The 25,427-nt window shown below is 39.1% G+C and overlaps 1 protein-coding gene across 2 annotated transcripts in view; it reads right to left on the minus strand.

Moving 5' to 3' along the window:
• Window positions 1–245: 245 nt before the first annotated feature.
• Window positions 246–25,427, minus strand: part of EPHA4 (EPH receptor A4) — a 139,153-nt gene continuing 113,971 nt past the window's right edge. The window contains exons 9-18 of one of the 2 annotated variants that reach the window (XM_003365125.5): window positions 24,574–24,632; window positions 23,041–23,154; window positions 22,604–22,789; window positions 18,645–18,706; window positions 17,985–18,194; window positions 15,572–15,721; window positions 11,846–12,039; window positions 8,357–8,512; window positions 7,110–8,024; window positions 246–2,745 (exon numbers count right to left, since the gene is read on the minus strand). In XM_003365125.5, coding sequence (XP_003365173.1) covers window positions 7,910–8,024; window positions 8,357–8,512; window positions 11,846–12,039; window positions 15,572–15,721; window positions 17,985–18,194; window positions 18,645–18,706; window positions 22,604–22,789; window positions 23,041–23,154; window positions 24,574–24,632 — 1,246 coding nt within the window. In that variant the 3' untranslated portion in view covers window positions 246–2,745; window positions 7,110–7,909. Of the gene's footprint in view, window positions 2,746–7,109; window positions 8,025–8,327; window positions 8,513–11,845; window positions 12,040–15,571; window positions 15,722–17,984; window positions 18,195–18,644; window positions 18,707–22,603; window positions 22,790–23,040; window positions 23,155–24,573; window positions 24,633–25,427 lie in introns of both variants that reach the window. The other variant, XM_005610642.4, reaches the window with a different exon arrangement.

Consider the following 25,427-nt stretch of genomic DNA (forward strand, 5'->3'; position numbering starts at 1 on the left):
ATTCCCCCCAAAGCTCATAGTCTTAATTACAATGGGATACAGGATCTTATAGAATCTAAGTCAGATTTGCCGATGCATCGCTCCCAAGGGCAAGGAGCATTTAGAAGTCAATGCTTTTTATCCTCTGAATAAGTACTCTGAACTAGAATTTAAGATATTTGTGTTTTAATCAAATGACAACCAAAAGTTAATTAATTTAGAAACACCATACCTATGGCAAAAATTATTGAAAAGAGACAACTAGATTCTAAGTTTGTATACGGCAACTACTTTATTATTTTCAAATGCAAACTCTTTGCATTTAGTTTGCTATTTTACAATTTTACAAACTAGGTATAAAAGACCATAAATAAATGACATAAGTTATGTGTACCTAAAGTTCATGAAGGGAAGAAAAATACCTTGACAAATTAAAACAAAATAGAAAATCTATGTCTAACTTAAGAGATCGCTCAAATCTCGGAACATGTATGAACCAAACAATGTTCTATTAATTTCTTTTTCAGTTATGAACTAAATTATAATATGCCTTATACATTCTAATTTTAACCACAGTCCTTGCATATTCCAACATACTTGGAGTGATACAAAAAATAAATGCACTCTTCAGTGTGTATCAATGCTTGATGTTGTTTGGAGAATGTTAAATAAGTGAAAATATTGCTTCTAGAACTTTCCTTTACTGGTCAGAATTTAAGTGTCTTCAGACAAATATTGAGGCTATACGCGTGTATGGATTAATACACATATCCTTCACAGATTGAATACAGGAGGTCTCAAAACACACACCAGCTGTGTCGTGAGCACAACCTTTCTTTAAAATAACATTTTAAAACACACCAGAACATTTCATTCTTAAGATTGTTAAAAATAATTTGGGGCCAGCGGACACATGGTGAAGCTATTTGATTTGGTGCAAGGGAACAGCTTAATGCTGCCTAATGGAAGATCTGAGCGAAATTTATCTTCTGAGCTCCCTAGGCCAGCACTCACTCACAGAGCTACATACAGCCCTTAACTTGGCCTCCTGCCCTTACCTCGGGGAAAGATGACCTGCTCAGAGAGTCAACCTCATTTCTTTATACATATTTTCCAGGCATCAATGCATAGGCACATCCCTTTAAAAATATATTAAAGTCCCCCAAAAGGGGTGAATTAACTTTGTCACTCTGGCATAGTTATGAGAATACAATGCCACACACCCTGTCAGAATGTAATAAATATTTATTGATCATTTTCTCTACTGGTTCAACAACTTAGGGTTCAGAATCTTTTTTCCCCCATTTTTCCCTGATTTGATGTTATAGCTTATATAAATGGCCACAGTTTCTGCAACCATAGCTTAGAATAAGCAAGGCAGCCACTCAGATTACGAAAAATGGCAGTATGTCAGCTGGAGTTTGGTATATGTGTCATATCAAAACTGAATCTTCACATAACGGACCTCCGATTCCAGAAGGCTGATGCACTTTTGAGGGCTGTAGGAATTAGCTGCATATTAATAACTGTAGAACTTTCTGTGTAAATTGGGAACCTGAAATTGCTTGAGGCCATTTAACCCCAACTATGCTAACCTCAAGAGTCACTGGCATGTACTTTTCTGTGACATCGGGAGACAAAGTATTAATCCAGGACACAGCATCTCAAAACTGACACACGTCTACGTTCATCTCCGAAAGTATATGAATTGCATATATTTGTTCTCATTCAACAAGTCCATTTATGCAGAAAAACAAAGGCTACTTGTATTCCATTTGGGGTTACCAGACAAATTCCATCCCCTTCTCTCTCGCCATCAAGGAAGTGGTGATTCGGATGAAGAGTTCGATCAGAATTCATGATTTCGATGATAAGTTGTCACCTGAATGGATTTATATTCTAAAATTACTCCACCACTAGGGTGAAAATGCCTCTGTCCCAAGCTGGAGAATCACTTATTAAGGTTAGTGTGGCAACTACAAAATACGCTTAATAGATACAGGACATTTAACATTTCTGGGTTGTCTTTCTAAGGGGATGGGCATGGTCTCCTGGCCCACTCTCTCGTGTGGCTCTTCATCTCAGAGCTGGTGGAAAACCAGAACTCTCCAGGTGTAGCATTCCACAACATTCACAGGCAGTTCTAAGCATGAGGTTATACACACACACGCACACCTACACTCGCGTACACACACTCACACCTATGTACACACATCAAAAGAGATAGTCAGCTCATATTTAGTCTAGGAAAAAAATATATTTATATCACTGCATGGCACACCCTGGGTAAAATGTTACTTCAGCAATGCATATCATAGGCAGCTCATGGGAACTGGCTTTGTTTTGTGTGGTGGCACCCGACCTGGTGTCCATAGTAAAACCTGTCGCCTTGCTGCCCTGCCAAGGCAGCAGTGACGTACAGGAATGAGATATGGAAATACATATAAATAAAACCGCAAGAGTTTGGGAACAAAGGCTCTGCAGAGCTGGTGCTGCGAAACAGTCCATTCCTCAGCGCAAGCGGAGAACAGATGCTGAACCTGGAATGTTTGCTGTTTCTTTCACTGGGAAAGGGCATTTGAAAGTCACACTTTTATTCTTTTCAGGAACGGGTGTTGTTTCATCAGTGTCTTTGCTCCAGAACTGGCGTAGTAGAAGCAGAAGAAACACATTTGGAAGGAACTGAGGAGGGTGTGTTCTGTTTTCTTCTATGGGCTTTGTAAGCAACAGGAAGGGCTGTGAGTCCAAGATAGCAGAATCTGCTCCCTGTGGAGAAAAGAACAAGACTTTAGACAAAACATCAACCAACATCGCCAGCCAGTTGTCAACCAATAACGCGAGAAAGAACATAGGTGCATAGAAGTTGGTATGGCTCCATAAGAAGCAGTTCAAGAGGGACATCACGAGTTCTTACTCTCCTCCTCTGAAAAGTGACAACTCTAATAACAATAAAAAAAAATGTTTATTAGCATCTTAGTTATAACAACTCCAAGGAAGCTACTATTCTTATTCCTATTACACAGATGAGGACATGGCAGCGCAGAGAGGCTGGCAATCTGCTCCTGGTCGTACGTTCTGAAGCAGCAGAGCTAGGAGTAGAGCTCACACAGTCTGAGCCACAGCCAGGCTTTAACCACTACGTGAACAGCCTCTCTTTGAAATGAAAATTCCGACTTGTTACGGTTCAGTTGTGCAAGATGAGAAGGGCTTAGAAAGGATGTGAAAGGCAAAGTGGCTTACTGCAAAAGCCGCAGATACCAGCATCCAGTCTTTCCAAAGGGGGAAACTGTCTATCTTGGAAACAAATCCGGATACATCATGATCCGCCAATATTCAACAATATGACTGAAAGAATACAATCTAAGAAATAAAAAGTATTGGCTGTTTTTCTTAAAAAGAAAGTAATGTCTAATGAATGGAGGTATCTAATTTGTAAAAGATCCATATAATCTACATATAACAGGCCGAGGGAAGGAACCTAGGGCCATATGCATTGTGAGAGGTTTGGCGCCAGTGAGCGAGGTCTTGGGGGCTCCAGCCCACTAAGAACTAATCAGCCACAGCCGCCCCATGAGTCTAGAATCAAACAAGGCTGGTGCAATTCAACTGAATCATTGTGGCTTCTTTTCATCCTCTCATTAGTCAAATAATCAACTCAAGCCAAAAGAAGCAATTTCTCTTCTTTCCTTTCTGACAACTGACCATCAAGATTGTTTCTTGGTCTCTCCCTATCTCCCATCATAATGGCCATGTTTGGCAGTTGGTGGCTTCAAGTGTAGAGCAAGGATTAAGACCAAAATACATCTTTACAGGCAATTTTACTTATTTTGTTAAATCAATTATTTATTTACTTGTTTTGTATATGTACATGTTTATTTATTGTGTGAGGGAGATACATAAAATTTAGTTTGTTGGAGGTAAATGACCATTATTTAAACTTGTAGAAAACACTTTAGTCTATTTGGAAAGAGAGAAAGCTTTCTCATAGGATATTCAGATAGAAATTACTTCTTAAGCAATTTAAAATTATAAATGTGGATAAGGGTATGCTATGAAGGTCTTCAAAAAGCCACTTGTCAACATCATTCATTTTCTCAATTATGCAAAAAATGAAAGAAGAGGAATTGGATCTATTTTTCCAACTGTTTCCTCTCTGGAACTCAGTAAGCCTAACAAATGTAGTTTTTGAAACCTGAATGTGCAGGGATTTCATCAGACAGGCATGCATTTATAGGAAGGACAAGGAGAACATGACTGTGACCTTAAGACTGATGGAGTACAACCAACACCATATGGATATGCAAGCTTTTGGAAGGTGTTTTTCTTTTGCTCCTAGAAATTCCATTCTTAGAAGATAAAGAGTGGTCTCAAAAACACGTTTGTCCCCTTTCAGTTTGCCAACCTCCTTCCTCACTAAACGCCTGGATATAAATATGTATTATATAAATATATTTGTAATATTAAGTGAGCTATTTCGGGACTCAGTGTGTATGTGAAAAGGATTGGATGTTTCGAGTGAGAAGTGTGGAATGTGAAGGCTTATATCTAGTTGATGCCAGAATAAGTAGAGAAAAATAAACCTTCTCTCCTTTGAATCCTTTTATCACAGGGCAAGGGGAATTGCTTGAACAGAGACCAGACAAAGCCTGTGGTCTATGTGGGATCACGAGTGAAAGACGCGACTTTCAGTGTGACTAAATAACCAAATCGTTGTTCCTTTGAGTCAGTCATGAAGACACCAAAGCATCTGTGCCATCCAGTTCTTCTCATTGCAAGGGGGTCTTATTGTGCATTTCACTCTTTCCAATTATAAAATAACAATTTTATGAATTTCAAGGCTAAATAATGCAGGAGGAATTTGATTTGATAGGTCTACCACCTTTTGTATAGATCCATGTTCACCCCCAAACCCTCATAAAACCATTAAAAGTAAAGCTTTTCATCTGCATGGCTCCCTACCATTGAATTTCATTTCACTCCATCTAGCATTTGGGTTCACAAGTGAACGATGGATGAATAACACTTGGGAGACCTCGGAAGAAGGGTACATCTTTTTTTATGTGAAGTTCAGTATGTGCTATATAAGAGAACTTCATATACACTCACAACAGGACCATGCTGTAAGAAATATGTTGTTAGAAAAGTATCGTTATCTCTAATTTATAGGCAGAGGAACTGAGTTACAAAGAAATGTAGAATGAACTTCCCAGTGTCAACATCTCAATTGGCTTTAGAATCCAAAGCTATCTGGATGCCAGAACGTGGCCCCAGGCCGCAGGCAACAATGCAACAATCCTATAGTCCTTATATTTCTCTTCTAAAATGTGTAACTTCATGGAAGCAATGGAGTTAACACTGTTCCTGCTACTGGATATTACTTTAGACACTCAGAGAGTCCCCTTTTGATTTTCCATTGTCCTGGACTTTAACTCACACGTGTATTAAAATTAAGATTCAGAAGGCAACCTTTGAATGAAGTAAGATTTCATATTCTGCCTTTCTTTCAATCCTCACCTATTATTTCATTGACAGAAAGACCTGCTGAGGAAAACAACGCCAGCATAATATATAGCACTAACTTGTTAGGACATCTTAGGACTGACACACTCCTTTTTGAAATGTTCTGTTTTGAATATGCTCAATATTTAGAAAAATACTGCAAGTCAAGTTGTTGACTTTAAGAAAGCAATACTTTTAATTATGCAATGTACACAAGGTAACATTCTCTTTTTACTTATAAGATAATACCATAGTGCTATCTTATTTGGATTGGACTGTGGAGATTAAAAACAAAATACTCCACAGCTTTGCTGAAGGAAAAAGAAATTACAATTTTTTTAAAGAGCAAGCAAAAAAACCAACCTACATTTGTCAATTTTTAACACGAATATCCAGAACTCCTAGACTTCAGCAAAAGTGGTGATAAAACTAAAATTGCTGGAGTAGTTTTAAAAACAAATTTCACATTCCTTCTGAACAGAAAAGCTTTTACAACTAATGTTGCAAAAAGGGTTTTACTAAACTGTCATGATTTGACAGCATCAAATTTAACATTCTTTGCTCTATAAGAAATAGCTTTCAGGATGAAACCAAGGGGGAAATAAAGGTCATTAAAATCAGCCAAGCTCTTGTTTAAAAGTGATAAAAATGGAATAAGTAAAAAAGTTAAAATTTGTCCAGTCAAAAAAGTTAGATCCTTTGCTTTTTGGATTGAGCAAAGCCATGTAATTACCTGTTTCAAGAAGGAAATTCTAGGATTAAAAAAAGCATCTAAGGGGGCTGGCCCAGTGGTGTAGTGGTTAAGTTGGTGCACTCCACTTCGGCAGCCCAGGATTTGCAGGTCTGGATCCCTCATCAAGCCATGCTGTGGTGGCATCCCACATACAAAATAGAGGAAGACTGGCACAGATGTTAGCTCTGGGACAATCTTCCTTAAGCAAAAGAGGAAGATTGGCAACAGATATTAACCTAGGGCCAATCTTCCTCACCAAAAAAAAAAAAAAGAAATCTAAGTCTAATGGGCTTTATGGATGAAAAGTGTGTATTTTAGTAGGTCATTTCCTGATGATGAGGTAGTAAGGTGAATTCCAAGTCTCACCATTGACATCTAGGTCAGTCCTCTCTGGCTGATCTTGTTTGGTATGCGGCTGCTGGAGCCAGACAGAAAATGAAACTGATGGAAAAGAGACCCTCCAGTACTTCTCAATGGGAGCAAAGACTCCAAAGGATGGGACACATACATGACCCAAAAAGGTTAGAGAGCAAGGCTCCTGAGTTACTGCCCGGAACCCAGAAGATCCTCAATAAGCACTTGTGGCATGAATGAATGGCACCAAAGAGCAAGAGGAACCCTGTATGAAGAAAAGCACTGCCAGCAGGAGTCTAGGTCCCGTCTTCCAGAACCTGACCTCATATAGTTCCTATTTCACTGCTTCCTGGAAGAACAGCAAGGAGGCCATAGTGGTTTTGGTGTCCTCTCCCATTGTCAAGAGATTACTGACATCTTGAAAGAAACCCAAACTACCCAATAGACATGCAAGAATATTTACCCCTTAGTGTTTTAAACAAGATCAAGTTTTTTAAAAAAGTTTTTATTATAGAAAGACTCATTGCTGGTTCTTTTGACTTACCTTGTATATTTTGGGTTACTTCTTTAAAGGAGGGAAATGTCAAAGTTCCCTATTAAAGATTGTCACAGTCCACTATCCATAAGGTAGTCACAATACGTTTGTAGCGTCCCAAAATAAGACTTTATATGGCACAGCCACAGGCCCAAAGAAACAGACCTTGTTTGTCCAGTTAGGGGGTACGATGCTTGGGTTTTATTATTACTTTTATTATTATTCTTAAATCCACTTTCCTTTTCTTTCCAGCCCCTCATGTCATCATAATCCACCAGGTGGCCTGAGCACTGAAGGAGAAACACTGATGAGCCATGTGGTTTTCACCTAGAGTTTTTTCCACGGTATGAACCAAGCCTGAGTCCTTCAAAAATGTTCCTAGGCATGGTCTTCATTCCAGTGAAAGAAAGATGACTGTCACTGATGCCACAAACAAAATATGACGGTTGTAATTCCAAATGTAGAGAGAATCAAGGATGTCTCAGAGAAACTCAGTGTCCGGCAGCAAATACGGCAGCCACACTCGGAGGCGATGTTCTATTTATATAGGTACATGTATTTTACAAACTGGTGATGGACCGAAGTACGTCTGAGAAACAATTTGTTCCAGATCTATTTCAAATGACAGATGTCATTTCTGTAAGCCCCACAGTTTCAGCAACCTGTACACCAAGCTACGCTGCAGATTTTTTTTTTTTTCCTTTAATTTCGGAGGGCGAAGACGAAGTAAAAAAAAGTGCAGTCCTTCAATTAAAGTGCATGGATGAGGTAAACTAATTTCAAGAGTTTTGAGTTTATTCAGTACCGGCTCAGACAGGAACCATTCTGCCGTGTATCTGCTGCATTTGGGTTCTCATCGCCTGGACACTGCTCAAAATCTTATTCTGGTGTGTGACAGCGGTGATCCCAATTCTTGCCAGGTCACTGTAGACAGGGGGAGAAGAAAGAGGGAAAAGGAGAGTTACGAGGGCTGAGAACCTCTTTTCCGGGCTTCATGCAGACACACATTTGAATCAGCCACAATTAATACAGCACAACAAGGCAGGTGTATTAAAATGTTTAATTAAGCAATTTAATGCAACAATGTAGGTGCTTTATAGAGGCTGTGTAAAATTACACTCAATCAAAATGAAAAGCATTCCAGTTTTCTGTTTATTTTTTTTTAATGAGTAGGATGATTATGCAGCTCAAAGCAAAAAAGGAAAATACTATTAAATCTAGATTTACCCTTTCGTGTAAGATCGCTGAGTACTTACTCCTGGTTCACGTGCACTACAGCCTCTAGTGTGGTATAACCAGCAGCCGTGAAGTTATCCTTATACCGGTCCATTTTAATGGCCTGGAGCCAATCGCCCACCGATACTACGGCGGAGAATTCCGGGGAGCTCGGATCCAACAAGGCAGTGTTAGGTCTGGAAATGGAATGAGAAAGTGTAGACAGACAAGAACCATCAGTGAGACCGCAAGACTCCGAAGTCAGATTGCCCAAGATAGGAAAGGGACATTGAAATGCCAAGAGCAGGTTTTCCATGGAACATTCGCCATCAAATGTCACCATGTGATTTTTGCCCCTAATTTCACTAGGCTGTGGAAGCATCTATCAATCACCCGATTTGTTCTTAATTCCATTTCCCACATTTCTTTTATAGGGACTTCTTCATGCATTAATGATCATAGCAGGTCTTTTAACATCCCAGCCTGAGTAAAGATCAGGGGAGCCCATGTGGCTGGAACCTGTTCAGTTTTTGCAGAAAGAGTCCTGTCCTTGCCAGCACCAAATATTGTAGACTTTCGTTCCGCAACTATGGAAACCCTAGTGAAGTATGAGTAAGGAAAACTGCAAGCTTGCAACCTGCCAGACTCGATGGAAGCAGAGAAAACAGCAAGAGTTCAAGTCCAGCATGCTTCCAGCCAGGTTTGCAGGCAGGCTCAGGGCATTCAAACAAACTGGGGACAGCAGGGAGTTAATCCCCTCTTTAATCAACCCATGCCTGACCAGCACGTGTGCCAAGACTGGCAGGAAGAATGGCCACTTTGATCACTGTTTGCATTGTGGAATGTGCTTCTCGTATTCCCTTGCTGGGGCTCCTGAATAATCATTTCAACAAAATCTGAGCACTTCTTATGAACTTATTTATTAGTTTATGCATTTCTCAGGCCAGGTGTTTTATATTAGGTCATTGTCAAGAATGACTATAGTTCAAGGCAAGAATTACGCCACTCTTCACGATATTGATATATGATAAATCACCTATTAATGGAAAGTATTTATTAAAAGAATTATAGTCATCTTCATCATCAAACTACCTAATAATCATAGGTAGACCTTCTCAGCGTACTTATTACTTTATTTTATTACAGGGTACATTACTTTATTACAATTACCTGTATAGCAACACTGCTGCTTGCTAAGTTATATTTTCTTGAATTTCCTTTTTCCCTAGAAATTACAGAATGTGGTCGATCCTAACATTTTTGACCTGATTTTCATCCTCAGACTATGTTGCTTGAATATAAACATTTAAATCAGAATTATATCATCACTACTGAATTTTCAACCAAAAAAATGCTTTTCTTGTAAAAACAAAATTAAGTCAGTATAATGGTTTGATTAATTTTCTACATAGCAGAATTAATCCAATTCTGTTTTTTCATCATAATTTTTACCTAAAATTATTTTGATTTGCATTACTTCCCTTTTATATAAATATTTTTTAAATGACTTGTTTTGTCAAAAGGTTTTCTGTCTGAACAATAGCTTGCCTTTGTGAGCTTGCTTTCAATTAAATCCAATTTTCTGAGTAAAATTCTGCATTTTTACACCAAGAATAGTCAAGATTTAATTCTCTTCCAAATTTTGAGTCAATAACAAATATTACCACATAGAATTTTAGACATTAGTGTGGAATGTTTACTGATAATATCTGTTATTAGACAAAGACCAATAATTTGCATTTACTTCCAACTTTAAGCCAAGAACATTAACAGGGCAGCAAGGAAGGCTCTAGGTACATGACAAGGTCGAAATGACCTTAGGATGAAAATCTCCTCACTCGGGTATCAGTTAACTCTAAGGGTGATTCTCAAGCTTGTTCTGGAAGTCTTTGTGCTCTCTGGGGAACACCATGACATTTGCTTAACTTGTGCTGAATCACATGCCACATTATACTACATCCCATTATCAGCAAGCAGTAATAAGTATCAAAGCTATTTAAGTACCATCAGTGAGAAGAACTTAGAATTGAGGAAAGGGTATCCAATAGTTCAATTTGTTCTGCACTTTGGTGCTAAGAGCACAGTATACAATATTAGTAGCCGATGAGTTTATGCCAGCAGGAGAAGCCCCAAGTACCAAAGAAATGGCCTTAGGACCCTCAGACTAAATACACAGGGATCTAGAGCTGGAGATCTCAAAGCTAGAGAAGGTTTATCTTGGAATAGAAGAAGCTAGCTACCCAGAAAGGAGGCCTTACCGCTAGCTATTTACACCCTTACAGTGAATAAAAAAACAAAAACTAGTTCAGAAATGTTAGGTTGGTTTTTCTTAGGTCACATAGCTACCAAGTGGCAGGAGTAATATGTGAATCAGGCCAATCCTATTTCAGAAGAGCGTGATCGTTAAGCTCTGTGTAGTGGCCAATGCTAAAGAGAATGGAAGGTTCCTCTGCTGTTTGCTCCAAGTTGTTTTTCTCATGTTTTGTAATATTAAGTATATTCCTTCTCGTCTACAATCTTTAGGTTAAGTTTTAGGAGAAAGACTGGTGGAGAACATCATTGTGCCGGCCAAGCCTGGCAGGGCTTGGATATCGTGGGAGAAAAAGTCCTCCTGTTTTTAACTCAGGGCCATGATGAAAGAGAAGCCTTTAAGAAGTACATATTTGGAGAAGCGTAGATGCCTCGCCTCAGGCAAGTCTGAATCACTCGGTCTTATTGTGCCTGTCTTCTTAGATAATTCAGCTGATAGGGACGGGCTACACCCTTTCAGATGGAACTGGTATCCAGGCATCCTGCCTCTTCTGCTAGGAAAGCTCAGTCTCCATGCAGGAAAGTTCCTACTGAATTACAGAACTTGCAGTGTCTTTCTCTCCCTTCCGCATGAATACGCTTCTTCATTTTGCTCTTTCCAATGAAATAACTGCCCCTTTTACAGGTGGTTTCATCATTTTAGTTTTGAAAACCCTTCTCAAACGCTCATCTGCATGCTTTTTAACTTGGTCAGTTTCTATCTTGGTCCTGTTTCCTTCTATTCTTGAAAGACTCAGAAAACAGAAACTTTAAGAACTGAAAACTAATGAATCTGTTGTGACAATTAACACTCGATAAGTCAACTTAAAAATTGCACTGCATAAAGGTCTGTCCTCTAATCTTTATTTTTCCCGAAGTCAATGTTTCTTTCCCTTTTCAAAATAAAGCATCTAGGAACTGAACATCTTTCAAAAGTACATTTCCTCTTTCTTCCTAAATTTTCAGGTCCAGCATCATAAGGTAAGCACTTTAGTTATTTCCTTGTTGTTGCTTTTAATTTGTTTTTCTTACTACTGTTTGAGGCCTGCCAGGCATGAGGCTCTCCAAAATGGTGACCAGAACTACAATGAATACTTCACTAATTGAGAAAGAAGCCACCCAGGTTGCAGAGAGCTGTGAAGTGGCTTCTGACTAAAAGGCAGGAATTAAAGTGAGTCACTGCTTGCCTGCCATCTCTAATGTAGTCTTTCATACATCACTATTAAGTAAGCGTGGCTGACCTGGAGCTCTCAGTCCCCGTCCTCTTCAAGCTGTTGGGGTTGCGGATGAGTTTGTCCAACATGTTGACAATCTGCCCAAATTTGGGCCTGTCACTTCTCTCCTTCTGCCAGCAGTCTAGCATCAGCTGGTGGAGGGCAATGGGGCAGTCCATTGGAGGGGGTAGTCGATAGCCTTCCTCAATGGCTTTAATCACCTATCAAAGAAAACAGAATGGTATGTTAAGCTGCCAGGCAAGCTGTCGTTAGACGTTCACCCTTCTGATCGGCTTGTCCCCTGTACATTAAGCTGCCGGCAAGCTTGAGCACGGGAACAGCTCCAACTCCTTCACAGCAGCCAAAGCTGGACCTGAGTATCGCTGGCAACCAGGCAGGGAAGCCAGCTGTTGCTATGAGGTGTTCTCCAATGGCAGGCAATGCCAATTGGAAACTCTAAAGTGAAGATGCGTCAATGTTCCAAAGTGGTTAGAACCCAATCACATCAACAACATGGTGTAGGCCCAGCCCTCGGAGATCACATGGTGATGACCCTCCCCATTCTGCTATCTAGCATCAGCTAAACGCTCTTAGCAAAAGAGATTCTCACTAGCGTTAAAGACCTTCCTTGGGAAGCAGTTAATAGCTGCCTCCAAAATGAAGTCCCTTTGCATCATTTTAAGCCTTGGTCCTCTTGCTCAGACAGCTACTGGGTCAATACCAAGCCCAGCTTCCGGCTCTCCCAATCCTGAAGACACTGCCTTTCTCAGAAACAGCACATTCCTTCCCCCCCTCCAGATGCCTAGCCATTTTGACTTTTGGAAGACTATCCCCTCAGATATCCAATTCTCTATCTCTTTCTTGGTCTCAGGTGGCTGTCAATTGACCTTGTTAAAGGTGTCAGTAAGTAGATTTTTTTTTTGAAAAAGAAAAAGGGTGGCAAAAACTCCACCTTTTTATAAGGTATTTGCATTTTAAAGGGGACCCTTATACATCAAAGGAAAGAAGTTATAACGGTAGATGAAAATTGTCTTATTGCCCAATGTGGTCTCCCAGCCTAACAAGATACAAATAATCATTCAACAGTCTTTCTTCAAATTCTGATTTTTCTAATCGGTCTTCTCAGATATTACAGTATTTGTCTTATTGGCTTTTCTCTAAACCCTCCTTTTCAAGGCGTGAATCCCAGTAATGTAATATGGTACGACTATGCCAAATTTAAAGAGAGGAATTGCTTCATAATTTTTCACTACTCATAAGCTTTGTTTAAGAGTATCCTATGAGATTCTGGAGGTGCTTCTGTTTGTTTTGGGATTTTAAAAAGTTTTACTTGTTTTAAATCAGTCTTTTTTTTTTTCCTACCAAAACAACAGCTGCTAGTGAAACAGCCAGTCATTGCACCCACCTCAGTGACCACATCGGATTCATCCTGCCATGGGGTCCATTTGCTGCTCAAGACTTGGACCTCACCAGAAAAGAGTCCATTCAGTTGGCTGTAGTTTCTGTGTAGTAGTGTGAGTGTTGTCTTTTTAACCAGCACGTCACTTCAGTTTAACGATCATCTTGTGATTGATTAAGCCCTCTGAGACTCTTTCTCCCATGTATTTTTGCCAACATCCTGTTGTATTAGTATTATCTACTTCTCCTTCTACTGTAGACTTCTATTTGCTATCTTATTGAACATTATTTTATTTATTTCTGGCAATTACATTAGGTCAGTCTGACCCTCTGACTTTCTTTTATCTTTCCAGGTGGATGGTGTTGACTCCAGACTTGATGAAAACATTTTACATTGAATTGATGAGAATACAAACAACATTGGGCTGATGCCAGGTTAACACAACTTGTTATAACTCCTCAGACTGCTTAATATTCTTTCATTAGCCCTCTATCCACTGCCAGCTTGGAAGATGGCTTGTGGGTTAACAAAGCATATTTTCTCAGTTTACTGCGGAATGTTCTGGGGGGTAGAGGATTAAACCAAACAAAAAACTTGATAAGTCTGACAAATTTTCCCCAGTTACTTTGACTCCATTCACCATACGCCAAATGAATTGTACTCATAAGAGTAAGTCTCTAGTTACATTTCCTATTGATTCCTGTTCTACATAGAATCTAACACAGAGACAAATAGATGTGAATGATAGATCAATATTACTTGTGGGAGAGAAATGGTTTCAGATGCTTTTCCCATGGATAAAGCCAGGCAACTAAAAGCCAAAAACAACAAATTGTTTTATTAACATATAGAAACTGTCAAAACTACAGGTCTGAAAAGATTTAGGGCAGGAAAACTCATGACATCTTTAGATACTCTGCCCTTATGAGCATTTGGCCATGGCTCTCAACTGAAATAAAGGAAAGTTTAAAGATCAAATAATGAAATAAGTAAAGGCATGCACTACTGGCTCATGGAGGTTGTTCGTCTTTATCCTTCTGAAAGTCTCTAAGCCAAAACTAAATGATGCTACAAGAAAGGTACTTGAAGGTGTCTGTGTACCAGAATCACATCAAACAATAGATTACATGCCTTCCACCTCTACGGTCTTTTTCCAGCCTGTAATTAGCTATCAGGTATGCTGCAGTCTTTCTTCCTATCTGCTATGAACCTTCCTTTATAATTTACAGATAATACAATGTCAACACTACCATTCCTCTTAATCTGATTAGAGAATTCCTTTTGCCCCAGTAGACATGGAGTGCATTAGCTTTTCTATTGCTCTGAACACTCTTCTATTGATAAGGCGACCAGCATCCTATTTCTTAAGTGCACCTGGTTCACCGCTTAATCGTCTTTGCAACTTCCAGTTGTTTCAGGACGACAAGGCAGATGGTCATAAAACATTCCACCTCAGAGAGAATTTAAAAAAGAGACTTTTTCTAAAATAGAATTTTTTATTGATAAATTGAATACCATGCATTGTAAACACTCCATGCTAATATTTTACCTCATACATATAAAAACTAGGAAAGTTCAAAAACTGGCCATTTTATTTTGATCTGATTTCCACTCTTCTATAAGTAATTAAAACCTTTCCAGAACTAGCTTGTAAGTTTCTAGGAAGACCCTCTGGTCTAGGTTTTTTTTTCCCCTGACTGGAGATGTTTGTAATTAAATTCTATTACTCTGGAATCTTATTAGTGTCATTATTGAAGGCTTTTCTGAAATTGCCGGCATTGTGGATACTCCCTTATGAAGCGGTCCAGATGGTACATTTAAAGGGATGTGCATAATTTACAAAGGGTCATTCAATGCAGCTTTATTTCAGAGTCCTCAAGGGTGAGCTCTAATTACAATTATGCCAGCTTTAAAATAGTCACTAGTTTTCTTCCAATAAACCTTTCATATCAATTTGATCACACGTGAAATTTGTGTTTTTCAGATATCCTTGCATTTTCTTAAAATTCAACGTTTAATTTTGTTTCAGTATGGGTTTGAAAGTCAACCAAGTAAAAATACTGTTCCATATCACTAATATATCAATCTGTGCATCTATGTATCTAATCAAGCTCTCTCTCATAGTATACCACTTAGACTATGTAATTTTGGTCCTTGAAATTCCTGAGCATAAGGTTTAGCTAGATTACTTGACACATTTATATTAAGAATCTTGAGTTTAATGTATAATTTCAAGCTCTACGCTCACTCCATCATACACTAATGCAAAACTTCCCGAATCTCAACGCAAAGACATATATTTTGGAATGCAAATCTATACAAAAAGACATATATTTCAGAACATAAAGACTCACATCTTGATTGGACATATCCCAATAAGGTCTCTCTCCATACGACATCACTTCCCACATAACGATTCCATAGCTCCATACATCACTTGCTGATGTGAATTTACGATAGGCAATTGCTTCTGGCGCAGTCCACCGGATAGGAATCTTGCCACCCTATGAACATTTGAACCATAAGTTATTCCTTAAGTACATTAGTGACGTGCCATTTTAGTTTCTGAACGTTGTTCCTATTTGCCATGCAGGCCTACAGCATTCCGGAGCTAGCTCTCCAAACAATAACAAGGGACTTGTTTATTTTAACTAAAGTCTTCCAGGCTGAGACAGTTCTTTCTCATATGTTTTCTTTAGTCACAGGGACGTGAACAAGTAATCTGTTTAATTATTTTTAAAAAGCCCACCTGTTATCTGAGGTCTGCTTAAGGCAATATTGTAGAAGAAAGGGAATCTCAGGTTTTACAAAATACGTATGTTATCCGTGGTGGATCAATAGATGTGCAGCTCATATTCATTTTACTTCTTGTTGGACTCTCTCACCCAGCAGCACAAAGACAACACTCAAAATTGCTTCTAAACTCATGAACTAAGGAAGTCAATATGAAAATTTCTATCCATCACACTATCATCCTACTCTTTTTTTGGGGGGGTGGGGGGAAGACTAGCCCTGAGCTAACATCTGCCAATCCTCCTTTTTTTGCTGAGAAAGACTGGCCCTGAGCTACCATCCATGCCCATCTTCCTCTACCCTGTATGTGGGACGCCAACCACAGCATGGCTTGCCAAGCAGTGCCATGTCTGCACCCGGGATCTGAACCGGTGAACCCCGGGCTGCTGAAGAGGAACGTGTGCACTTAACCGCTGTGCCACCGGGTCAGCTCCCATCCTACTCTTACGTAGCATGAGAAACATGCCCAGCATAGCTAGAAGGTAATACACTCAATAGGCTGTTAAAGTAAGCCAAATAATACCAGACGTTAGAGCCATTATTGATTTAATGGAGTGAGGGTAGGATTTTGGTTATCATTTAGTTAATAAAAAAACACCTGCAAAAATGGTAAAGCAATTGAATATTACTCAGGAAAAGTTTAAAGTATGCTTTGTTTTTGTTTTTTTCCCCTTGACAGTCTCATTTGATTATGCTTATATGCAAGGTGTTTTTAATCAAGTTTCAAACTTCCTCGGGTTCCATCCAGGGAAATTAATTCAACTTGAATTCAGATCCTTAAGCTGTTCAAGAGGACATCATTTAAAAGTTTTCTCTGCTTTATAAGGGCTTCTAAACAGGACAATATATTGTACTGGAAACTGCATTGATCCACATCAGTTTACTCTGAAACCCAGGGTATTACACTTATATTTGCTACATACAGAAGGACACTTGTGCTGCCTCCCACCTTCCTTAAATATTTGGCTAAGGTTTTATCTATGTAAATGTATCATTCAAGAAGCCTCCTTTAGCTTTCCTCTCTCCAACTACTGGGAAAAAACAAAAGATCTTTAGCATTCACAAAGATGTATTCTTTCCTAAATGAACGGATTTGGAATTCAAAAAAGATCTGTGTAAGAACCAAAACGAGAGCCAAAGAAACTGAGTACTAAAGAAAAAAAAAAGAAAGAAACTCACCCAACCAACCAAATGAAACACCCCAATGTTTAGGATTGCAGATGCAAAATGGTGAGCATTACAGGACGAAGATGGTTGGTAACTGTCTGCTGCATGTTGATTTTAACGGTGTCAGCCCTAATGGCCAATAACTTTTATGAATCTGTGTTTATTCCATTACTATCTTATATTCAGATTGTCCAGCTAAGATAGGGTAGCCATTAACTGTCTACTGATAACTCTTAACTGTGCCCTAATCCCGGCTTATCTACCAGAAGGAAAATGAAGGCCATTAGATACTGGAAAACCCTCACAGTGTAAATGTTTTATAAATCCTGTATATGCATTCTCAGATTTGGTAGACAACCAACTAGAAACATTGCTCTGTCTTGTTTAAAGTAAGAAATTTTTTTTAAATGATAGGTAAGAACCAAACAGAAGATCTAGAGCAAACACGAGAAAGAAAAGAAAGAAAGAGAGAGGAAGTGAGAGAGACAGAAAAGGAAAAAAGGAAGGAAGGAAGGAAGAGAAAGAGAAAGAGAAAAAGAAAGAGAAAAAGAAAGAAAAGGAAAATTTAAGTGTAAAAAAATACAATAATAAGTGAAGCTGTGTTTTGTGGCTTTGTAAAGCGGTCACACATCTAGGAGCTGTTTCAAAATCCCTCTCTTGGGAAGATGGTTGAAACACGGATGCATGGATATGAAGACACTCTGAAGGATGAGGAAACATAAAATCATAAAGGGCTTAAACATCAAAGTGAGAAGAGAGGTACAGTTTCATCAGAGTCAAAACCCAGAGGTCACAAATCCTCCTTACCCTGGTGGTATAAGCTGCTTCCGGGTCATCCTCAAGCACTCGCGACATGCCAAAATCAGACACTTTGCAGACCAAGTTGCTATTCACCAGAATGTTCCGTGCAGCCAGATCTCGATGCACATAGCTCATATCAGATAAATACTTCATCCCAGACCCAATGCCACGAAGCATGCCCACCAGCTGAATGACTGTAAATCTGCCGTCATTCTTCTGCATGGGAAAGGCATGAGGAACAATCTCATTAGCATTAGGCCAGATTAATTTCCACCAAGCATTTACTACTTGGATCTTTTTTGATATCTGTATCCGGTATGCAATGAAACTCAACATTATTTCTGGGCCTTTCTCACCAAAGTCACTAATTCACTTGTAGACTATATCCTAAGAGCTGCATTTGCTTCCTCTGATAAATGGAAATTAGCCAACTGTAATGAATCTATGGCTCAAAGAGCCCACGATACAAGAATAAATCAAAGACTACCTTCATTGAACATGGACTATTTACTAGCCTTTAAAAATCAGATCATTCTCTGTTTTCCTCTTCTTCCTTTACCCCATTAAAAAAATCCCTGAATACAACCAAATGGAAAGGATACAAGGAGTCTGTGAGAGTTTTCTAAATACCAACATTCTTGGGTTTAATATAAAGTAGCCACGTACCCTGAGGAATGCATCCAAGGAGCCATTCTCCATGTACTCTGTTATGATCATTACCGGTTTACCTAGAGTTTTCAGAAAGAAAAACACAAACCCTTGATGAGCACTGTAGTTAATGAGATAAAAATGGGCTGTGCACAATTTTACTGCCAAGACACCTGTCTTGTGTGATCTAATTTAATTAAAACAAGCCAGGCTTATGCCTCAGCTGCGGGGAGCTAGGAATGAAATATTAAAAGGACGAGTAGGTTTAAATTCCATCTGGAAGATTAACCCTTTGGGTGGCTTGTTGACAAGGTCTTTAACTAAAGTGGCCTCTGGTATCGAGGGAGCACAGGAATGGCTAATTGCTCTCTCAAGTAAAAGGGGGCGAAGATAAATGGGCAGGCCTGTTTAAAGGTGAAAAAATCTTTAGGATAATTAATTTATTTTGTCCCCAGAAGAGCCACTTGTGCGATGCTAAAGGAGTCAATGGACAGAGAAACTTTTTTACTTATTTAGAGAAACCCAGGTTTCAGGGGGCACTAATTATGTCGGGCACTAATTACTCAGAGAAAACTTAAAGCTCAAACATGCACAATATTAACTTCTTTCCTCCTATCTTGCTCAGATCAGGGGCTGTATCTTTTTTTTTTCTCTTTTCCTATCTATGAATAAATTTATTCTATTTGCTTCCTTAAGCTGCCAACCTCAGCAACAACAAAAATCACAGAAAAGGTGAATTAAATTGTTTCATCCGAGACAGCGATTTTAATTCAATACTAGAACATTCTTGCAAATGTCCCACCTCTTTTTTTTCAGCAAAGAAATCAAAATGATTTTAAGGTTTGGGGAAGTGGGGGAAATATTTTCATTTCACTTTAGTTTTCTTTCTGAGGACCTTAGGAAATAAGAACCATTCTTTAGTTTCTTAATCGCTGGCAATGGACTCAAGATCTGAAATTCCTTCTTTCTAAACGGTATTTGCAGGAGGGGTGAGGGTGGGGTGTAAATCCTCAATACATTACGAAGGCAAGGGTTAAAGCAAAGAGAACATAAAAGATGCCCTCGGGGGAAGGGAAATAAAAGGTTAGTTTGATGATCAAAAATATTCACGCTTTCATTGCTGTACTTGTGGACTGTTTGGACTTGAGACGTTCAATCAGGGAAAATGGGCTGGGATATGTCACTGCTGAAAAACACCCCATAATTATTCTTAACCAATACATTTCCTACCCAGAGCTCCTATCAGAATAGACTCCCTTCTGGGTGTGGGGAAAGGAAAATGTCTCATTTCAGAGGCAAAAAGTTGGAAAAGCAGGAGTTTTTAACTTCAATACAGTCCGATTTATCAATTTCTGATTGAGCTTTTGGTGTCGTATCTAAGAAATCCTACTGAAGCAAAAATTTTGGATTAGAAAACAGTACCGTGGAGATTTTATTTTCAGGTGATGAATGAAAGCCGACCAAAAAAGGAAGAATCTTGGTGTAGACCGAAGGATGAATAAAACCACTTCCAGTCTTTCTCCCTGGCTGGAGGGGGTGGTCCCTATGCACCTTTCCATTCTCGATCAACATCAATAGGAAGCTGTTAGTCCTCAGATTCATTTATCCTCCACATCTGTGACCACAGAGTTCCGAGAGAACAAATGCATCTAAATGAGTTTTAATTAACCTGCCTCAGTCAAAAGATACTTTGTCAACTAATGAGAAGGGGTGACTCTCTTGGCAGTGTATTAACACCTACTTCCATTTCACCAGATCCCTCAAGAGGTGAGAAGAGAGTAGAAGATCCAAAAGAGAGGGGGGTGGTGGAGAGAATTTATAGTCTCCCTGTCAATTTCAAAGGTTCCCCGGGGAACTGCTGGGAATGAATTGACACTCTTCCACTTCCACCTTTTCACCTTCACATCTTCCTAGTCTGCCTGTTGGCACTATCTTCAGAAATCTTCTATATTCCTTATCCTGTTTATTGAAAGGATGCATTTGTCAGAATCTTTATGAGCTCTATAAGAGAACGTGAATTTCTCCACAAACAGAGGGGCTGATAAAATGGGCCCGGGTTGGGCTCATGGAAGGAGGGGGTTCCTTGCCTGGAACAGGCAGGGATGCAGCGGGGAGGGGAAAGGTAGGGAAAGGGGACAGCTCCTTTGGTGGAAATTTTAAATCATTTTAATTCAGTGACAACTGCATTACTCAAATGCGCCCAGTCTTTTATAAGAGTTACAGCTGTAATAGCTATGAGTTTTAGAGGCGCGGTGGGACTTCAATACAAAGATCCCGCTTCTCCTCTCTTCTGCAGAGGTGCTATGAAAATCACTGTCGGTGGCAGGAAAAACACCCCTTCCCAAGCCGAACAGGGCCTCCTTTTGAGAAAATGGACCTGCAGAAGTATTTAAAACGGAAAGTTATCTTTTAATTAAAGTAGTGAAGGCCTCTGGGCAGCCCCGAAGTCCACAGGCAACAGAAAAATATCCTGTCTGTAAAACTAATCTTAAAAAGTAAATAGAGCTATTCCATGCTAATTACAGCCTTCGCCTAAGGTGGAAAATTATATATCCTTAGCACCAAGGTTCCTTTCTGGAAGGAGTCTGAAGATGGGGAAAGACAGACTTCTTAAGACATAATAACACCAGTCAACACTTAGAGTGGTGTTGTCTTTTCTTTTAATTTGCCAAGTATTATGCTAAACACGCTAAATAATTCGTCCAAAGTGACCTAGGAAGGCAAGTTCTATTTTTATCTCTATTTTGCAGATGAGGAAACTGAAAGATTGAGCAACTAACTAGTGAATGCCTCATGCTTCACTAGCTGTGGAGCTGGTGTGTAAGTCTTTGGTCACTCGGTCGAATGTTCGCCAAGCGTGGTCCTGGGAACGGCAGCTTTGGCTTACCTTTGACATCTAGAAATTCAAACTCCCAGACTTCACCCCACCTGCTGAACCAAACCTCTGAGGATGAGGTCCAGGAAACTGTTTTCGCGAATTCTGATGTATGTTTAATTTTGAGGATCTCTGAATTAGTGTAGACTTTCTCTCTGTTTAGCGACCTTCTTATTTTCTCTTCTTAAAAATTTGGTACCTTTGTGTCCTACTTCCCCCTCTGCCCCAGGCCTGATGTCCAAAGTTTACTCTTTAACCTACCCCCTACTGGCGCAGCCACTCTGCACACGTTGATCGAGGATGCTTTTCACAGGCACCTTGAATCAAATAAGAGGCACCTTGCCTTTCTGGAGACATAGCCTCAGGCTTACAAGATCCTTGACTTGTAGTAACTGTAGTAGGTACTACGGCTTCTGGAACAGAGCCACCTTCAATAGTAACCTCTTCAGCCACACTGTCCATGTGGTGCTTTATAAGTTGGTCTTAGAGATATATTCAGGGTTTGCTTTGCAAAACACATCTGTTGAGCTGTGTCGTATTTTAACCGAAGCATGGTTCACGGGCTCAGCGAATGCTAATGGACTAAGAAGGGAAGGTACAACCAGGTGTTACTGTATATAATAGGTGCTGAACTGCAACAGCCATAAATCAGGCAGAGCAGAAAGCAAATCCCCCAATATAATAAAGATTCCCAAGATTCATTCTCTGCATCTGGAACTGAAGCGTCAAGCACAAGGTGTGGCGAGGTTTTGTTGTGTTTTATATGAAAAGTACTTAAAATTTATTTTGCTTACCATCTGCTTGTGCCTACCCTGTGACAATCAGTTTGGTCTAGCAAAGATTTGAAAGATGGCGAGGCATACCAAAAATCTGCAATATTAATTCCCTACAATCTCACACAAGCTGCCTTGGAGAGAGGGTATCAGCCTAAACCATAGACCCATTTAGAGCTGACTACAAGATTAATGACTTGTCCTGCACTGATTTCCTCCTATTAGCAATCAGTGGGTCTGCTCCATCTGTCATTTCCCTGGAAAGAAAATGTGTGTTTAATTTGCCAGTAACTTCTAACTTGGCTTTAGAAAGGCAGCGACCCACGTACATTTGGTGACGACGCCTTCCAGGTGAATTATATTCGGGTGGTCAAACTGTCCCATGATGCTGGCCTCGCTCAGGAAGTCTCTCCTCTGTTTGTCTGTATAACCAGCTTTCAGTGTCTTGATGGCCACACAGATCTCTCTCTTGCCAGGCACTTTGAGACGCCCACTGCATACTTCGCCAAATTCACCTTTTGGAGAGAAAAAGAATCTACTATGGACCAGAAACACATTCAAGATGAGAGAGTAAAAGTTAACATCTGTTGAGTACTTATGACATGCCAGGCACTAGGCTAGTGTTTCACAAAGATCAAGGAAACTTCAGGTACACAGATATTTACATGTATATACAATACATTCATATGGATTCATATAATCCACATATGTATATTTAATATCCACAAAGGAAACAGGCATATTAGACAGACTCTCAGACGCTTACCAACTCCTATGACTTTTTCAATCTTAATGCAAGATGCGTCGATTTCTTTGGCAAATTCTCGAACTGCTTGGTTGGGATCTTCGTATGTAAAAGGATCCACATAAGTTCTAACACCTAAGTAACAAACACGTGATAGGTTGGCTGAGCACGTCTCAGAAACTGCTAATAAACTTAAGTTGTCTGGGCTTAAAAATACTTAGCGTAGGAAAAGTTTTCTTAGCATGTGAAAAATACTGAGCACAGACATACGAAAATGTTGAAATTCTTGCTCTGGTTTTCATTAGCAGGTAAACAAAGAATTGTGAGGGGCTTAAGAGGCTGCAGATCTACTGACTTCCTGGAATATCTTCACACTTTAAGGACAAGATTTTAAAAACAACCCATCCCATGAAGGAAGAGAGAGTCTCTACAAGGAAGTTTGGGATGTATTAGTTGAATGCTGTTGTGTCAATCAGTTACTCATGTCCTTCTCACCATCCCCAGCTATCCTTCCTTATAGGAACTTCCCTTCTCAACTGGCCATGCCTACATGGTCCCATCTTCTGCCCAATATCTGGACCAATTAAATATGTGACAATTAACAAACTAAGATTAGACCTAGGTTAAAAATGGACAAGACGGGTAATGGCAGGTAGTTGATTTGAGAATATAGACTTTGTATTGGATCTCCACTTTTATTATGTTTTGGAAGGAAAGTGCTATAAGATAAGTCATTGAAGTCCACTAGATGCTTCAGCTGGAAAAAATGCTGCAGCCTAATTGTGAATGGTTTGAACGCCAGGAAATGTAATTAAGCAATAACCCACAGTCGCTTGCAAACTAAATTCAGAATATGAGCTCTGAGGCAGCGTGGAGACGTCTGGGACAAGATGCATTAGTAATTCCTGGCTACTTTCTTTGGGCATTCGTACCTCTCCTCTCCCTACTGGTGCAGATATAGAATATCACCATCTCTGAAAAAGTTTTACGGGACAGTGCTCCTGCAGAGTCATCAACCACTGTCCATTTAAGAGTCTTCTGTCCCGCTCAAGTCATTCTAGAGCCAATTCTTTGAATTTATTCTTTGACCCCCTTTGGAACATCAAAATAACTATAACCCACTAAAAGAAATTGATAGTTCTGAATTCTATAGCACATATATTTTGGGGTGTACCAATTACCCTTAAATTCCTTATTCTTTTCTTCTCCAAAAATTTGACCTTATAATATGAGAGAAATTGTTACCTGTTACATCTTGCCACCCAGCTACAAAAATGGGCCAGCTAGACCCACACCTTTTCAGGATGGAAAATAAAATAAAGAAAAACAACAATCTAAGGGAATTTCTCCAAACCCCATCTTTAATCTCACTTTAAACAATCCCAAATCATCAATTTCTGTTTGATACTCTTGAAGTACATTATTTGGAAAATTCCATGAAAGGACTATGTAATATAATATTAAAAGCCACATGATCATTATTTAGACATTTCTAAAATGAAAATATGACACATGCCCTAAAAATAAAGTTATTTTTAATCCAACATTTTATACCTTGATTCAAATGTTTCTCTTCATCTGCTTCTTGTTTTGCTTTACTGTATTTACTCCGTCTATTAAAAAAAATTTGAGAAAATGAAAATTATTTTCAAAAGCTGTAACACAAGCCACAAAACAAGTTCTTTGCTACCATAATATAAGTCAGACAGATATGCTATGCCCATTTCACAGATGAGAAAACTAAGGCTTATGAGAGATGAGTAACTTGTCACCTTGGTAGTGAATAATGGTTTCAAGCACAAGCAGTCAGAGTCCAGAGTCTTTGCTCTTAACCAAAATATTAAACTAAGGGGATAAAGCAAGTATTTTACAACATAATTATAATTTCAAATCCAAATTTAATTTGAAATTATAATTTCAAATTTCAGAAGAAATTTGTCTTACTGAAGATACAATATAAGTATATTGGCTAATTTCTCCAAATATATTCAGAGTTGAAATGAGTTTCCATGGGTGTATTCTGCATAAATCAAATGGCAATAATGTTCAGAATGTGATAGGTAATTCTAAGTCCTTTTGCTATAACCACAAAAACCACGACCTCAAAAAACCTCATTATCATATTATACCCTATTCTTAAAACAATAGCTTTGTGGTTATTGGTTTCAGCTGTTGCATACAAATTCCTAAGTTATTAATGAAAATTTAAAAGGTAAATATTTGCTTTGTACTGGATTACATTCCTTAAGAGTTTGTAGAAAACTTGCAAGAGTAAAAATGAGAAGTTTCCATTTGTAGCCGAATTCTCTTTCCAAAAAGTGGTGTCTGAGACTTGGCATTCTGCTCTAGATGTCCTATAAGAGTGACATCTGGCTTTCTTATAAGTCTTGGGGATCAGAAATCTTAAA

This window comes from Equus caballus, chromosome 6, assembly GCF_041296265.1.
Source record: "Equus caballus isolate H_3958 breed thoroughbred chromosome 6, TB-T2T, whole genome shotgun sequence".
Classification (NCBI taxonomy): Eukaryota; Metazoa; Chordata; class Mammalia; order Perissodactyla; family Equidae; genus Equus; species Equus caballus.